A 16535-nucleotide genomic window follows, 5' to 3' on the forward strand; every position below is an offset into this window, starting at 1 on the left:
CAGGCCCCGCCTCCTCTCCCCTCCCCCGCAGGTCCGGAAGGAAGTCGCTGCAACAGGTGAGAGAGCGGAGCCGGAAGTCCCGCCCTCCTAGAACGGTGAACGGGATCCCGTAAGGGTCATTCCAAGCAGGCGGGCGGATTTGCCACGGGACGTGCTTCCTTGGGGTGGTGAGTTCTCCGCAGGACTCGGCACCGGACCCCCTTTTCCCCCAGTTTGTTGAGTTTCATGACCCTTTCCTCCCGTCAGCGCCGAAGGGAACCCGGTCGCAGGCGGGCCAGAGGCCAGCTTGCGGGTGGGTTCCGGCGGGCGCGCGTGTTGGAGGCTGGACCTGGCGGTTCCGACTCTGCGCGTCTCGGGCTCCCCTTCGGCACGGCTGGTAGCTCCGCTGACGCTGCCGGGTCCCGTCGACGCGTGCGCTTCCTTGTGGAGCGTCTGGTGTGCAGGCCGCCTTCTACATGGGCGCGGCTGCCCTCGTCTTACAGGTGGGGACACGCGCTCGAGAGGCCCCAGGGACGGGACTGAGAGCGCCGCCCCCGGAGGGTCCCGTGTCATCGCGTGGGGGATGAGCTCTGCAGGCGTCCGTTTAGAACTGGGTGATTTCGGTGGCGCCGTCAAAATCCCAAGGCGGAATTGTAGAAAGGGGCTGGGCGGGGAGGACGGACAGTGTCAGTGCCCCGCCGTCTCCGAAACGAGGTCCTGGTTCACACCCGGTGTTACTTTGGTCAACAGCCTGGGCCCACGAGGGATGGCAGCCCCGTCCATGAAGGAAAGACAGGCGTGCTGGGGAGCCCGGGACGAGTACTGGAAGTGTTTGGACGAGAAGGCAGAGGACGCGTCCCAGTGCGAGCAGTTGAGAAGTGCGTTCGAATCCAGGTGTCCCCAGCAGTGGGTAAGGCACACTCGACGGTTGTCGGTCACTGGGAGATGGCGCCGAGCTGAGAGGGTGTGCGGTGGGCTGAGGGGTGAAGCAGGCGGAGGCTCGTCGGATCCAGTTTGTAGAGCAGCAGAGAAGACCCTGCCGGGTCATCCAGACTTGGTTTATGTTCTTAGGTCAGGCAGGCGTTTGGAAAGCGTCACCTGACCCTTTAAAGGTCACTGAAAACAAACCTGTGAACGAGGACCAGAAATTCCAACCCACTGAGTTGGTAGATCCCTCCAGGATCCTAAGAACACTCTTCAGTGTGGGGCAGGGGTTGGCAAATTCACTGGCCTGGAGCCTCTCTCAGAAGTGAAGCATTCTCTATTGTGCTCCCCAAATCATGGGCTCATGTACCCAAACTATTATGAGCGGTTTAGGAAGTAGGAGGACGTTCCCATGATAGGTGCTGCCCCAGATGCCTCCTTGACCGCTGTCCTGCTGTGTGCTGCCTGTCCCTGATGTGGGAGTGGGCTGGAAAAGGGAACTAACAGTGAGGTCAGTAACTTGTCCGGGCTCCATGCTCGACACTCCTGCATCTGTGTCCTTTCAGAGGGTGGTTTGCTCTCATTTTCTGGAAGAGTCAGGGCATTGAAGTAACTTGCTCAGTATTGGTCAGCAAGTGGCAGGACGGTAATTCTAAGTCAGGCCCGGCTGGCTGGTTTAAGATTGGAACCTGAATTTGTCTGTGCGTTTCCACTCTGTCATGCTGCTGGGCAAAGTACACCAAATAGCTGTGAGAACGGCTCATCTTAGGACGTGGCTTAGGGTCTCCCTGTCACACCTCACAGTTTTAGATGAGAAGCCGGAGGTGTGCAGAAGACCACCAGGAGGGTGGGGGTCATGCTGGAGGGCTGGGCTGGGCACGAATGCAGTCAGAAGACCATGCTCTAGGTGAACGTTTCATCTGTAAAACCAGCATAATGCGGCCTATGTCATGGGATTCCTATGAAAACTCCATGTCTAACTTGACATATAAATAGAAACATGATCAATGTGGGGTTTTGTGATCGGATTGTTTAATGATTTAGGCGAAAACTGTTAGACATCCTGGTTTTCCCATTAGGGTTGATGCACTAAGAACAACTCCTGGTTTAAGAAGTAGGCGGAGAATGTGGAGCTTGGTTTGTCTCACACCTGAGTCCATGAGGGTTCTGGTTCCTTTACTATCTGTGCTGTCCTCTTCTTGCTGGGCTCTCTGGCCCTGCGGTCACTGAGAGCAGGGTGCAGCTGAGAACAGAGCAGGAGCTCTGGTGGTTGGGGTATTGGTGGGTTCTGTCCTCATCCCAACCCTGGATTTTCTCAGGAGAATTTTGTCCCTGTGAGACCTTTTGACAGCCTTGTCATGATTTTCCACTCAGGTGACATGTCATAATCACGTGGAGAGGTTTTTGAAGAGCTCTGTCCGAGACCTCCCCTCAGATTCACTGAAGGTCTGGAAATAGAACCCGAGCCTTTGACACAGCTCTGGCTCTACAGGTGATTCCAGTAACCATGGTTGGGAATCCGTCTTAGGCCCTTTGGGAAGTCAGGCTTCTGTCCTGCTTTATCCTCTTTCCCTCTCCTCGCAGACCCACTACTTTCTCTCCAGTCCGGTGTCTAGCAGACCCTCCCATTCCCCTTCTTTCATGCAGCTTCTGTTCTCTGCATCATAAAGGGTTTTTCTCTGTCCCTTCCACTCCCACCGGGACCCTGGCTGAATGCCACTCTCTCCAGGTTACTGTGTCCTGCTCACAGCTCATATACTGAGTATATGCTTGGAGCTCTTCAGACGTGCCCTCCACCTCCACTGTTCTCACGAGAGCTGTCAACTAGTTTTGCAGACAAAGACATGGGTGCATTGAAGTGAAATCACCTGTAAGGACAGAGCCAGGATTGGAGCTCGGGAGTGTGAATCTCGACCCCATGCTTTTCCTTTCTCCACATCTTCCTTCCTCCTTCCATGAAAATAGCCTACACAAGTCTCATGGTGTTCTAGAAACTGAGTCATAACTGTAGTCTATTTCAATACAAAAGCCCTATCTCCGTGGGTGCCCGTATGACCCCCCCCCCTCAGGCTGTCCTCCTGCTTATCTAGCAGCCATGCCTGTTGGAGAGGTTTCCTGTGCGGCCGTGAATGCCGGTGCTCTTCTAGGCTGTTCGCTCTCCCAAGGCAGTTTGGTCTCAGGTGTTGATGCCTCGTCCACAGCTCCGGCTTGGCCATTTCTCTAGCTCCAGAGGCACCCGGTGAGCTGTTGCAATAGGTTAGATGGTCCCAGGACCAACCTTGACCTCTGCATGTACAAGACTGAACTCCTCCCCATCCCATACCCAGCAGGCCTCACCTCCCATGCTCCTAACCCCAGTGAAAGGCACCAGCATGAACACAGCCCCAGAGCTTCAGCCTTCACTGTGGGACTCACTGGAGGAGCATCCTCAGGAGGGAAGTGGGACGGCACAGCAGCCCTGTGGTGGGGGCAGGTCCTGTGTGTTTGAGGAGTAGCAAGGAGAGAGCAGCGGACGTTCGGGTCAGAGAGGTGATGGGAGGCTGGGGCGGTGGGCTTTACTGAGGGCTATGGGAAGCCACTGGAGAGCTTGGAGTTTGGCAGGAAGGAGAGCTGTGAAGGTACGAGAGGGAGTCTGAAAGGGTGGTGTGCTCAGTGGGTTTCAGCATCAGGGTCTTATAGAGAGAAAGGGAAGAGGCTGGGGTGGTGGTGGCGGTGTTTGGAGAATGGGCTCTCAGAATTGGGATTATGGAAAGGGCATGCTGCTTTGATCCTGGGAGTAAGACCAGTTGGAGGACAAGCTCACTGAAGAGATCAGGGAGCCACCCAAGCATCAGGACAGGAGTCCTGGTGGAAGCGCACAGGCTGCAGAGCTCCAGCCGACCCCAGCAAAGGGGGGGGGGTGCGGTGGCAGAATATTCTAGTTGGCTTCTGCAGCATTTGACAGTGTTAAGTGTTCACAACACGGTGTCCTTCTGCAGTGCGTCCTCCTTCAGCCTGCCCCCTCCTCACCTGTGCACTCTGCTCAGGGATTGCCTTTGAAGTCTTACCGTAGCCATCAACTAGGAACGGAAAGATTTTTCCAGAGCCACGTGAGAAGGTGGGGAGCTACGTGGGGGAAGGGGGTCAGAAGAGGAGGTATCGTCTGGGTCCATTTGTATCAGGCATCTTTATTAGCTTTAATTTTCAGTCTTGGGAGTACTTGTGTGTGTGTTTTACACAGGAGGACCTAAGGCTCAGGTGAGATAATTTGTTCAAGATCAGCTGAGCAGTAAAGCAATAAATTCAGATTTGTTATATAATAAGTATGCCACACAACTAAAATGCCAGGTGTCACCGGAATGAATTACTTTTCTTGGCGCTTTGCTGCTTTTATGGTGCTCAGCGGCCTAACCTGTGTGACAGGCCGACTGCGAAAGTCTGCTGGCTCATGGCTGAGGAGGGCGCGGGGCTGAGAGCCATCCTTCATCCCAGCGTCATCCAAGAGACTGACCCCAGTATCAGTTTCAGAAGCTGTGTTTCATATAAACCGTGGCAGTGTTTCAGATCCTGGCATTGTGGCGTTCGCACTCCTGCCCCTGCGTCTCCTGTAAGGGTGTGGAAGATGCTAGCACCCTAGTACAGTCTCCCTCAGTGAGTGCCTGTGGGCTCCTGAGCGGACAGGGAGAGCATGTGCCTTGTGCTGAGGATCCCTGACTGCTCCCCCAGGAGGGAAGCCTGGGCTGAAGTGCGGTTCAGGCAGAGGCCGGGAAGCACAGCGCTCGAGAACTAAGCATGTCCAGGACCCAGAGCAGCTCTCAACGGCCGGTATTTCAGGGGCCAGTGGCAGATTCAGAGAGGACAGACAAATGGGCAGAGATTAAGCCAAGAATGGCCTTGTTTGTCTCGCTGAGGAGTTTGGATGTTGACCTTACAGTCTGTAGGGATGCCTGGAAAGATCTTCCAGCCAGGAACATGACTGGATTTGGGTTTTGAAAAGATAGTACTTGGCCGTGGCATGACCGATAGATTGAGGGGAGAGAAGCCAGTTCCAGTCCTGGTGCAGTAACCCAGGTGAGAACGGAGGGCTGTGGTGTAGTGGTGCAGAGGGAGTGGGACTGAAGTGTTTAGGTGGACAGTGGTGCGGTCACTGGAGGAAGTATTACACGAGAAAACGGTCGCAGAGGAGCTTGGTTTGGGTTTGCTAGTAGGACATCTACACCGCATTGTCAGGCAGGCAGGTGGAGATGTGACAGGATCGGTCACAAAGATCTGGTAACACTGGGTATCTTTTATGCAGAGCACCGCCCCCCAGGGTAAATCTGTAGTCTGGTAACCATGGAGACCGCGCCCCAGAGGAGCTGTCGGTATCGCACCAGGTACAGGAAGGGAGTCATCCAAGGATTCAGGGCAGGGGGCAGGATGGAAGTTAGGTAAAATGAAATATCTCTGTGCTTCAAGGAGCTCAGAGCAGGGCTGCATATAAACAGGTCATCGTCGGCTCTGGACTGAGAGGGGACCCAGGGTCTGACTTTCAGAATGTCACATTCAGAAATCTGTTATTTGAGCTGCTGCTCCTGGGCTGGAAATCAAGGCTGCTGCTCTGTGTTAGATGCCTGAGAGCCTCCAGGCAAAGGTAGGATGTTTCATTTTTATTGCTATAACCTCCAAAATCAAATTTCTGATAAGTCTGTGGTTTTAGAGGACAAGGCTTCCTGGTCAGTAAGACAGCTGCAGTCACTTGCGGGGACTGAGGACATTCCGTGGCTGTTGTATCCCTGGGAGAAGTGTTAACTCTGTCCTCTCACGCCAGCTGGAGACAGATGTGTCCATTCTTGGTCTACTTTTCACTTAGGATTTAATTCTTAAGTTATGCAGTGGAGCCTAAGAAAAGCTTTTAACAAAAGAACTAGTGTTTTTTTTTTATCCTGACCGTGAAAATGTGTGGGGTTCCGCCTTCACCTTGTCTGCAGAGCAGCTCAGATACCGACACTGTGACAGCTTTGTTTGTGACCTTGGTTTTCTACTGTAATTTTATTGCTTCAGGATATGGGGCTTTATGGTACTCAAATTCCTTATGGCAAGAGAAGGATATAAATAAGACGAAGTCTTTTTTTTTTTTTTTTTAAGATTTTTATTTATTTATTTGACAGAGAGAAATCACAAGTAGGCAGAGAGGCAGGCAGAGAGAGAGGAGGAAGCAGGCTCCCTGCTGAGCAGAAAGCCCGATGTGGGGCTCGAACCCAGGACCCGGGATCATGACCTGAGCCGAAGGCAGCGGCTTAACCCACTGAGCCACCCAGGCGCCCCAAGACGAAGTCTTTAATTGAAGTTTTATCATCCGCTCATTCAGTTTTTAAATATAACTTTTAAACATCTGTCACAAATACGTGTTTCTGGATGAGATAAACTTGATCATGGCTGATGAACTATAAAACTTATTGAATGTACAGTTGATAAGAAAGACTTGTACAATGTCTTTCAATCATGAAGTTTTATGGCCTATGAAGTCTGAGCCCACATGGCAAGATTCACATGTCCAATTCCAGGGACATTTCTCAAGGAGAAGGTTCATGGGTTACTTGAGTTCTCCATAGGATCTGTAACCCAGAAGGGGGCTGGGGCTTACTGGTCTGCTCCATCGCTGGAGACTCTTACACGTCGTACACCTTGACTCAGAGTGATTCTAGAATACAGTCACTTAGGCCACGTACTCAACTTACGTCGAATAATTTGTTACATTTATTTATTTTTAATTTGTTACATTTAAATATGTGCTTTTGTTTAAGCTGCAAAACTTGCCCTTATTTCAAACACTTTTTTTCTCAACAGATAAAATATTTTGATAAAAGAAGAGACTACTTAAAGTTCAAAGAAAAATTTGAAGCAGGACAGTTCCAGCCTTCGAAAACGACAGCACAGTCCTAAGCTGCTCCTGAACTTTCCAGAAGGTTTGACGTTATTCTGTCTGAACTTGCATAATGCTCCCCTATGGGACAGTAATGGTTTGGATCATGTAAACAGCACGACTCGTTCCACATAAACAACTCTTTAAAATGATCAAATAACAGAGATCCCATCATTCAGACTATGAAGAATCGAAATGCTTCGTTTTAATTTCGTAAGAAAGCGATATTTTAAGAAAAATTAAAGCCTATTATAAAAACCTATGGTTTTTTTGTTCTGTTTTGTTTTGGTCGGAGCAGCAGGCGACGATCTAAATATAGGCGGACCTTGGAGGCACTGTAGGTTCGGCTCCAGACCGCAGCGATACAGCAAACAGCACAATTAAGTGAGTCTGATTTCTCCTCATATGTAAAAGTTACGTGTGCTATACTGAAGTCTTAAGTGTGCAATAGCATTATGTCTAAAAATGACGTACATACCTTAAAACAAATGCTCCCCCTCATCTGTGCTTTCAGCAAGCCGGACTTGTGCTGCTGGAGGGTCTTGCCTTGATGTCGGGGGCTGCTCAGGCTGGGTGCCTGTGGCCTCTCCTTAAAGTAATGACGTTTGCCACGGGTTGACTCTTCCTTTCCCAAGCGATTTCTCCTAATACCTTATGCTCTTTGACAGCATTTTGTCCACAGAACTGTTTCAGAACTGGAATCCGTCTTCTCAAACCCGCTGCTGCTTTACCAACTAAGCTTATGTCGTATTCTAAATCCTTTGCTGCATTTCGGTGGTCTTTGCGACATCCTCACCGGGATTAGATTCCATCTCAAGAAACCGCTTTCTTTGCTCATCCGTGAGGAACAACAACTCGTCCCTTCAGCTTCATCACGAAAGCGCAGCAACCCAGTCCCATCTTCAGGCTCCACTTCTAGTTCCAGTTCCGGTTCTCTTGCTGTTCCGCCACATCCACAGGGACCACCTCCACTGAAGTCCCGAACTCCTCAAAGTCAGGCAGGGGGTCTGAATCCCCTGCTTGCAAAGTCCCGTTCGTGTTGATTATTTCCACTTCCCGTAAATCAGGCATGTTCTTCATGGCGTCTACAGTGGCGAATCCTTTCCGGGCTTGCTTTGCCCAGACACATCGGAGGCGTCACTGTCTCTGACAACTCTGGTTTTACAAGATGTATTTCTTCAGGTCGAAATGTGTCCCTGATCCACGGGCTGCAGATCGATGTTGTGGCGGTAGGAATGAAAACAGCAATCTGGCTGTCCATCTCCAGGGCTTGTGGCTAACCAGGTACATCGCCAACAAACAGCAGTATTTTGAAAGGAAAAAAAATTTTTTTTTGAGGAGTAGGGCTCAATTGTGGGCTTAAAATATTCCATGTTGTAAACCATGTTGTAAGATGTGCTGTCACCCAGGCTTCGTTGTTCCCTTTCCACAGCAGAGGCTCTGATTTAAAGTCACCAGCTGCGTTGGCCCCTCAACAGATAGGCAGCCTGTCCTTTGAGGCCGCACAGTGACTTCTGTCTCCGGCTGTAAAAGTCTTAGATGGCATCTTCTTCCAAGATAAGGCTGTTTCCTTCCTTTGCTACATTGAAAATCTGTTGAGTGTAGCCGCCCTCATTGATTAGCTTAGTAGATCTGGATAATCAGCTGCTTCACCTTCCACTTTGAGGTTAAGGAGACGACTTCTTCCCTTAAGCCTCATGAACCAACCTCTGCTAGCTTCAGACTTCTCCGCTGTAGCTTACCTCTTTCAGCCTTCATGAAATTAAAGAATTAGGGCCTTGCTCTGGATTAGGCTTTGGCTTCAGGGAATGTTGTAGCTGGTTTGATTTATCCAGACCACTAAAATTTTCTCCCTATCGGTAATAAGGCTGTTTTACTTTCTTATGCACATGTTCAGAGGACTGGCATTTTTTTTTTTAAGTTTTTATTAGAAAAAGAGCACAAGTGGAGGGAGGGAGAGGGCAAAGCATCTTCCCGCTGAGTGGGGAGCCCAACATGGGGCCGATCCCAGGACCCTGGGATCATGACCTGAGCCGCAGGCAGATACCTAACTGACTGAGCCACCCAGGTGCCCCATGGGAGTAGCATTTTAAATTTCCTTCAAGAATTTTTCTTTGCATTCAGAATTTGGCTGTGTGGCAAAAGAGACCTAGCTGTTGGCCTGTCTTGGCTTTTGATGTGTCTGCCTCACTAAGCCCAATCATTTCTCATTTAAAGTGAGATGTAGGACTCTTCCTTTCACTTGGAGGCCATTGTAGGGTTATTACTTGGCCTAATTTTATTATTGTTTTGTCTCGGGGAATAGGGAGGTGGGAGGAGTGGGAGAGAGAGAAGGAACAGTACTGGTTAGTGGAACAGTCTAGAAGACACACAGCATTTATCAGGCAGGTTTGCCGTCTATGTGGGCGCAGTTTATGGTGCCCCAAAATGATCACAATAGTAACATCACAGATCACCATGAACCTACAAAGTAATGTAGATGTTTGAAATATTGTTGAAAACTACTAAACTATGAGACAGACACATGATGAGCCAGTGATCCCCAAAAACTGACAAGCTCCTAGAACTAACTGAATCTTAGATGGCAAGAAACAAGGTCAGTATATACAAAAGAAAATCCTATTCCTGTATTCTAGCAAGGAATAATTAGAACTTAAAATAAGAAATGCACTAAATTTATAGTAGCACTAAAAAAATAAAATGAATATTTGGTGTAAGTCCATGTATAGGACCTCTATCTAACAACTACAAAGCCATAAAATACTTAAAAGTCAGAGAGGATCTAATTAGATATACTGTATTCAGGGATTCAAGAAATCACTTTTTTTTTTAAAGATTTTATTTATTTATTTGACAGACAGAGATCACAAGTAGGCAGAGAGAGAGGAGGAAGCAGGCTCCCCGCTGAGCAGAGAGCCCGATGCGGGGCTTGATCCCAGGACCCTGAGATCATGACCTGAGCTGAAGGCAGCGGCTTAACCCACTGAGCCACCCAGGTGCCCCAAGATATCACTTTTTTAAAAAGATTTTATTTATTTATATGAGAGAGAGCACAAGCAGGGGAAGAGGCAGAGGGAGAAGCAGGCTCCTCGCTCAGTGGGGAGCCTAATGCAGGCTGTGATCCCTGGACCCCAAGATTATCACCTGAGCCATGCAGATACCCCTTAATATTCTTAATAAACCGTTAAGTTCTCCCAGTTTGTTCAATACAACCCCCAAATCCCAACAAGCTTTTTTGTCTAGACACTATTGTCAGGCTGATTCTAAAATTTGCATGGAAAGGCAAAGGATCTATAATTGCCAAAACACTTTTTTTTTTTTAAAGAACAGACATACGATTTGTAGTACATGATTTCAAGGCTTATTCTAAAGGAACAGTAATCAAAACTGTAGTATTGGCAAAAGGACTGATACCTAGTTCAGGGGAACGGAAAACAGAGTCCAGAAATACACCCACTTGACTAGTCCACCGAGTTTGAACAAAGTTGCAAAGGCAACTTAGTGGAGAAAGAATCCTCTTTTCAACAATGGTGCAAGGTGCTGGGAAGTGCACGTGCATACGTAACAGAATGAAGCCTAACACACCGCGCACCTTATTAAAGACAAACTCAAAATGGATCATAGAACAAAATAAAATATAAAACTAAGACTTTTGGAAAAAAAATACAGAGGAGTTCTATATTTTAGGTTGAAAAATATTAACTTTTAGATCATGACATCAAAAGTGTAATCCATCAAAGGAAAAGTTTTGTAAAAGCTGAACTTCATAGAAACTAAAAATATTTTCTCTGTGAAAGATATTAAGAAAATGAAAAGATAATTTACAGACTGGGAGAAAATATTCACAAATTACTTATCATAAAGAACTTGTATCCAGAATAAAGAATTCTTACAACTCTAAAAAAGTAAGTCACCGGGGCGCCTGGGTGGCTCAGTGGGTTAAAGCCTCTGCCTTCGGCTCAGGTCATGATCTCAGGGTCCTGGGATTGAGCCCCGAGTCGGGCTCTCTGCTCAGCAGGGAGCCTGCTTCTCTCTCTCTCTCTCTGCCTACTTGTGATCTCTCTCTCTCTGTCAAATAAATAAAATCTTTAAAAAAAAAAAAAAAAAGTAAATCAGCCCAGCTTTAAGTAAATGGATAAATTGGGGCACCTGGGTGGCTCAGTGGGTTAAGCCTCTGCCTTCAGCTCAGGTCATGATCCAGGGTCCTGGGATCAGGCCCCGCACCGGGCTCCCTGCTCAGTGGGGAGCCTGCTTCTCCCCCTCCCTCTACCCCCTCGCCTGCTCATGCTCACGCGCACACGTTCTCTCTCTCAAATAAAATCTTCAAAACCAAAATAGGCCAGCTTAATTTAAAAAGCTGGCAGTACCAAGTGCTGATGGGGCTACACAGCAGCAGAAACACATACTCACTGCTGGTGAGAATGCAGAACAAGAGGACTTGTTTTGGGACACGAACCAACCATCCACACTGACTTCTTACAAAGTTAAGCTTATGCTTCCCTTATGACCCAGCAGTCACATTCCCGGGCATTCTAGCAAATGAGTGGCAGACAAAACCCATGTTGATAGCAGCTTCACTTACAATTGCCAAAGACTGGAAACAACCCAGATTCCTACAACAGAGGAGGGAAAAGCAGGTCCATCTCTGCGAGGGCATGCTACTGAGCACTGAGAAGGGAATAACCTCGTGAGTCCTGCGGCAGCACAGAGGAACCTTCTGTGTGCTTTTCTGTGTGTAAGAAGCCAGACCCAAAAGGTGATGTATTCTGCACTTCCATTTATAGGATTCTGGGAAAGGCAAAATTAGTACAGAAAACAGGTCAGTGGTTGGGAATGGGGAAAGGCGTCAACCACGAAGGGGTCACACCAATGGACTCTGAGGCGTTGAGGTGGTCTGCTGTGGCACTGTGGTGGTGATTCATGAGTAAGCACTCCCCAAAACCCCAAGAACTGGACACGTGAGTGACTGGGGCTGTATGCACATTAAAGTCAGGTCAACGAGGATTTCGGAGGGATTCCCATTTAGAATGTATACTGTGATAAGTGAATCTAACTGTATTATAAATATAGGACATTCCTCACTAGAAGGGGTGGATAAGAAAGGAGCTGATCTAGATAACTTTGAAAAATGGTGTTCTGACAGGATCCTGTCAGGCTGAAGACAAAAAGAACTTACAAAAATTGCTAAATTTCACATAGTTCTGGTTTAGCAGCTCTCAAAGTACACTAATGAGAAGCATGTTTAAGTCAGAAAAAGCAGTTAAAAATAAGAAGTGTCAGGATTAACTTTGCGGAGCCGACTGGTGCCTGAGGCTTCTAAGAAACTCACGTTCACCTTCACGTCTAGACACCATGTGTGTGCACACACGCGGTGTAGACACTGAATTCCCTAGCTCCAGCCACCTAAAAGGCCGTCTGTGCTCCCTGCAGAACTGTTGGATTCCAGAACTGGAGTGGGGAAAATGAAAGCACCTGGAGCACCGAGAGCTGCCAGAAAGAAAGGAAGTTCTAAAAGAGAAATGGAAGAATGGGAGCAGGTCAGAAGGACACGAGCCAACCATCCACACTGATCTGAACAAATGAGTCAATCTGGGACTGGTGTTCCTTACAGAAAAATCCCGAGTCACAAATGGAGAAGTGAGGGAAACAGACGGTCACCATGAGCATACCGTAGGCAACACCCTGCAGAGGACTAGACTGAGTGGGCAACACGCTCAACAGAAAGTTCCCCGCAGAGCCTCCAAGTCGCTCTCCCACAATACTTACTAATTACCGTTGCAGTTTCAACAGCTGCTCCCCATGTCTGGTCATCCTCCCTCCAAGAGGTGAAGCTTATATTCTACCTGGAGTGTGGGCAAGGCGTAGTGACCCAGCTTCTCACAAACAGAGCATGAAGAGCAAAAAGCAGAACTTCACTGAGAAGAACGAGGTGAACTGTGCCTTCGACAGACAATCAGGAGTAGCTCACACTGAGATGTGACGAAAAGGGCGTGCGTTAGCACTGCGGGGTCCTTCCAAAAACCCAGCTCTCATTCCGATCACGAGAAAACACCAGACAAACCCAGATGATAAGACATTCACAAAATATCTACCCAGTACTTCCCGAAAGTGTCAAAGTCAGCAAAGACAATGAAAGACTGAGACTCTGTCAGAGATCACAAGAGACTGAGGAGACCTGACCACCTAATGTGATGCAGCGTCCTGGAACAGAATGAGAAATCCCAGTGGAGGTCAGAGTGGTGGTCTGCAGCTTAGCGAACAGCACCGTTACCAATGTTCATTTCCTAGTTCTGCTACGGGTCCACGATTCTGTAAGATCCGACTGGAGGGTCCTGGGGGAAGGGCATAGGCAGACTATGCACTATCTTTGCAACTCTTCTGCAAAACAAAAATTATCAAAGCTACAGAAGAAGAAAAAAAACATACCGGCAACAGATTCTGAAATTCAAGTATTATTAAAAAGGACCCACACATGATTGAAGTTCATTGCTAGACGGGGATAAATGGTCCCCATTCAATACTGAAGTCTTCTCAATATCAAACAAAAACATCCTCAGGACAACAGAAATAGTAAATCGGACTGACTGGGCTCCATTCTTCCTCTTGGTGATGATGCCTAAGAATAATTCACTGTCTTTGGGTTGATGTTGGCGTCTGTCAGAATACAGACCATTACTAACCTTATCTGAACTCTCTGAGCAAAGGGAGTGTAGGGAAGTTTTCCAAAAACTTCATATGAATGATAAAGGCCTATTCCCTGGCTTTAAAAGGAAATTCAAACCTATTATCTGAGCATCATGGAAAGGGAAGCTTTCTCAACAGCTGGCCAGGCAGGTCTCCTCCCTGGGAATAAGTCGATAGGAAGCAGCAAACAGAGGCTGAGGGCTCCTCTCCCCGCGGGCAGGACCTCTGCTTCCACCCACCACCGCTCCTGGAGAGGGAAGTGTGTGGTGTTCGCAGGTGACAGCTGCTGAAATTCTGCCTTACTCCCGTCACGGTCATCATTTCTGAAAGAAATTCTCTTCTTAAAATACACTGTTTTATTTCCACAACTGCTTAAAATATTTAATTAAAGAAGCAATGCAATTTAGCTAAAAATATTTATTTAAGGGGTAAACATAGTCCTATATTTAAGGCACATGAAAAAGTTTTGGCATTAATTTGGCAAGAAAAAGAAATACAAATTATCCTGGTAAACTTTTGAGTTGATTTCATTAGTACAGTCTTTAAAACAAGGTTTCAAGAGCACCAATAACTGATCTCAGATAAGGCACAAAGTTCATGACTCGGCACCCCCATGCCTGAGCAGCTGCTGTCTGGTGTACTCCCAGATGAGCAGAGCCCCACTCACGTGGACATTCAGCGAGCGGATAATGCCCTGCTGAGGAATTTCCACACAAACATCCAACTGTTGGATTAGATTTGCCGGAATTCCCTCACGTTCATTTCTGGTGAAGAAAAATGGAAGAAGAGAGGTTAGTTTTCTTGTAATAAACACATTTTTTCCCCTCCGATAACCTGAATGTCCCTCAGTCAGATTAACAAAATAAAAAGTGAAGTCTGTGGCACCAGGGAGATAAGTAACACAGATTTATGGGTCAATCTGGGTTCACCCGATCATCCCAAAGAGTGAAATAAAGCAAAAACTAGGGGTTCTTCCATATACATTATAAGTCAAAACCCTTGATGTGGGTGTAACATCAGAAGTGTCAGTGAACGGTCACATTTCCTAAAGTTTTTTCTAGGCTGAGACTCAAACGAATCTTCTCACCCCAACAAGAGCAGAGATCTCTCCGGAAAGCTGTACTGAGTCAGGTCTACACTCTTAGCAGTTTGTTCCACACCAATGACGGTGTAACCTTCTGTTTTTTTCTGTTGCAGAAAATCGATGAGCTGAGGTGGTTTTACCTTAAAGTGAGTTTAACAAGAGCAGAATAATAAATTATTCATTTACAGCCTTGGAGTAAAATCAGTTTCAAAAACACTTCTATGAAACTAAGTCTTTTTACAAGGAAAAGGAACTGTAATTATAGCTGGGTGGCTCAGTCATTAAGCATCTGCCTTCAGCTCAGGTCATGATCTCAGGGTCCTGGGATCGAGTCCCAGATCAGGCTCTCTGCTCAGCGGGGAGCCTGCTTCTCCCTCTCCCACTCCCCCTGCTTGTGTTCCTTCCCTTGCTCTCTCTCTGTCAAGTAAATAAGTAAAATCTTTAAGAAATAAAAAATTTAAGAAAAAAAAAACCTCCCCAACATCAAATATATTTATAAAAAGTATTCCTGAGTTGCAACAGGATGTATTTTACAGAAAAGAATTCTGGGGGCGCCTGGGTGGCTCAGTCGGTTAAGCGTCTGCCTTCGGCTCAGGTCATGACCCCAGGGTCCTGAGATGGAGCTCCATTCTGGGCTTCCTGCTCAGTGAGGAGTCTGCTTCTCCCTCTCTTGCTCCCATTGGTTCTCTCATTCTCTCTCAAATAAATAAATAAAATCTTAAAAAAAAAAAAAGAATTCCAAAAATACAACAAAGTGAGAGATAATAAGAGGAATGGGGGAACAGAGAGGGTGTATTTTACTTCGAGTGTTAGTTTAAGCTACAATATAAAGTAGTGCAAAAGGACTAATACTTGAAGACAGAGAACCACAGAAGATTTCAGCAAATCAGTGTTTTACTAACAAATTACTTTCTACCCACCTCCACTAGAGGCAGCCACTGCTCTGCGGAGACGCTGAGGCCTTGGAACTGCTTGTCTCTGACGCACTGCAGGCTGCCCAGCACAAGGGCCGAGGCCCCAAACACCTCGCAGGTCCTGCACAGTCCTGCGCGCAAAGGGCGATGGTTACTGGTGGCAGTCCTCCCCCGGGGCTCACTTTGGCCATGGATCCCCCCGACGCTCCCCAGCAGGGTTAAACGAGCAAAATGGGCAAAATGGCAATGGACTCAATACAAGTTTTCAGGATCGAAAGATTTTAAGCAAGCCCCCTGGAAAACTGTAATTTTACCTCCTAAATTAGTTGGTTTATCAAGGAGCGAGGCCACTACAATCAGTCTGCTAATTGACTTTCCAAGCTTGGCAACTCGATCCTGAAATACTAGCTCCAGATCTAAATCTGGAGCATTATTTTTCCAGGGGATAATCTTCTTCTGAACATCTGTCCACTCAGAATGGCTATCTGCTTCGCCCGAGTGAGAACCTGAAAAGGAAAAGGAAATAATCCCATATATGAAAACCTATTTATTTATACACATACACACAGAGTTAAGAGTTGAAAATGATAGTTCAGAATGAGATTCATTAACAAAAGAACTTTACTTGAATTCAGACACGACTGCTATTTTCAAAAGTAATTAAAAAAATTTTTTTAGGATTTTATTTATTCACTTGACAGTGAGAGCACGAGCAGGGGGAAGCAGCAGGCAGAGGGAGAGGGAGAAGCAGACTCCCCACTGAGCAAGGAGCCTGATGCAGGGCTTGATCCCAGGGCCCTGAAATCATGACCCGAGCTGAAGGCAGACGCTCAACCGACTGAGCCATGCAGGCGTCCCTTCAATAGTAATTTTAAATTTCCAAATTCAACTCTAACAACTAATATACTACAACATTTCATGAAAATAGAATATGTGCTTTTGTCTACATTTTAGCATATCACAAACGGGAAGCATCTCAGACCTAGTTTGGTATGATTTTAGCATTTTTTTCTTAAAGGTCCATAAAGTAATGGTGTATCTTATACACAACAGTGTATTCCTGAAA

At 47.2% G+C, this 16535-nt stretch overlaps 2 protein-coding genes across 6 annotated transcripts in view; one reads left to right on the plus strand and one right to left on the minus strand.

The window, feature by feature from the left end:
* The first annotated feature begins 23 nt into the window (after window positions 1-23).
* Window positions 24-7049, plus strand: LOC125084241 (cytochrome c oxidase assembly factor 6 homolog). The gene is made up of 3 exons (XM_047701330.1): window positions 24-167; window positions 730-889; window positions 6712-7049. Exons 2-3 carry the CDS (start codon window positions 746-748, stop codon window positions 6805-6807), a joined length of 240 nt encoding a protein of 79 aa, XP_047557286.1. The 5' UTR covers window positions 24-167; window positions 730-745; the 3' UTR covers window positions 6808-7049.
* Window positions 7050-12038: 4989 nt separating this feature from the next.
* Window positions 12039-16535, minus strand: part of TARBP1 (TAR (HIV-1) RNA binding protein 1) — a 92915-nt gene continuing 88418 nt past the window's right edge. For 4 of the 5 annotated variants that reach the window (XM_047701327.1, XM_047701325.1, XM_047701326.1 and 1 more), the window contains 4 exons: window positions 15784-15975; window positions 15476-15600; window positions 14559-14695; window positions 12039-14235 (listed from right to left, as the gene is read on the minus strand). In XM_047701327.1, the coding sequence (XP_047557283.1) occupies window positions 14067-14235; window positions 14559-14695; window positions 15476-15600; window positions 15784-15975 (623 nt within the window). In that variant the 3' untranslated portion in view covers window positions 12039-14066. Of the gene's footprint in view, window positions 14236-14558; window positions 14696-15475; window positions 15601-15783; window positions 15976-16535 lie in introns of those variants that run through there. The other variant, XM_047701329.1, reaches the window with a different exon arrangement.

This window comes from Lutra lutra, chromosome 14, assembly GCF_902655055.1.
Source record: "Lutra lutra chromosome 14, mLutLut1.2, whole genome shotgun sequence".
Classification (NCBI taxonomy): Eukaryota; Metazoa; Chordata; class Mammalia; order Carnivora; family Mustelidae; genus Lutra; species Lutra lutra.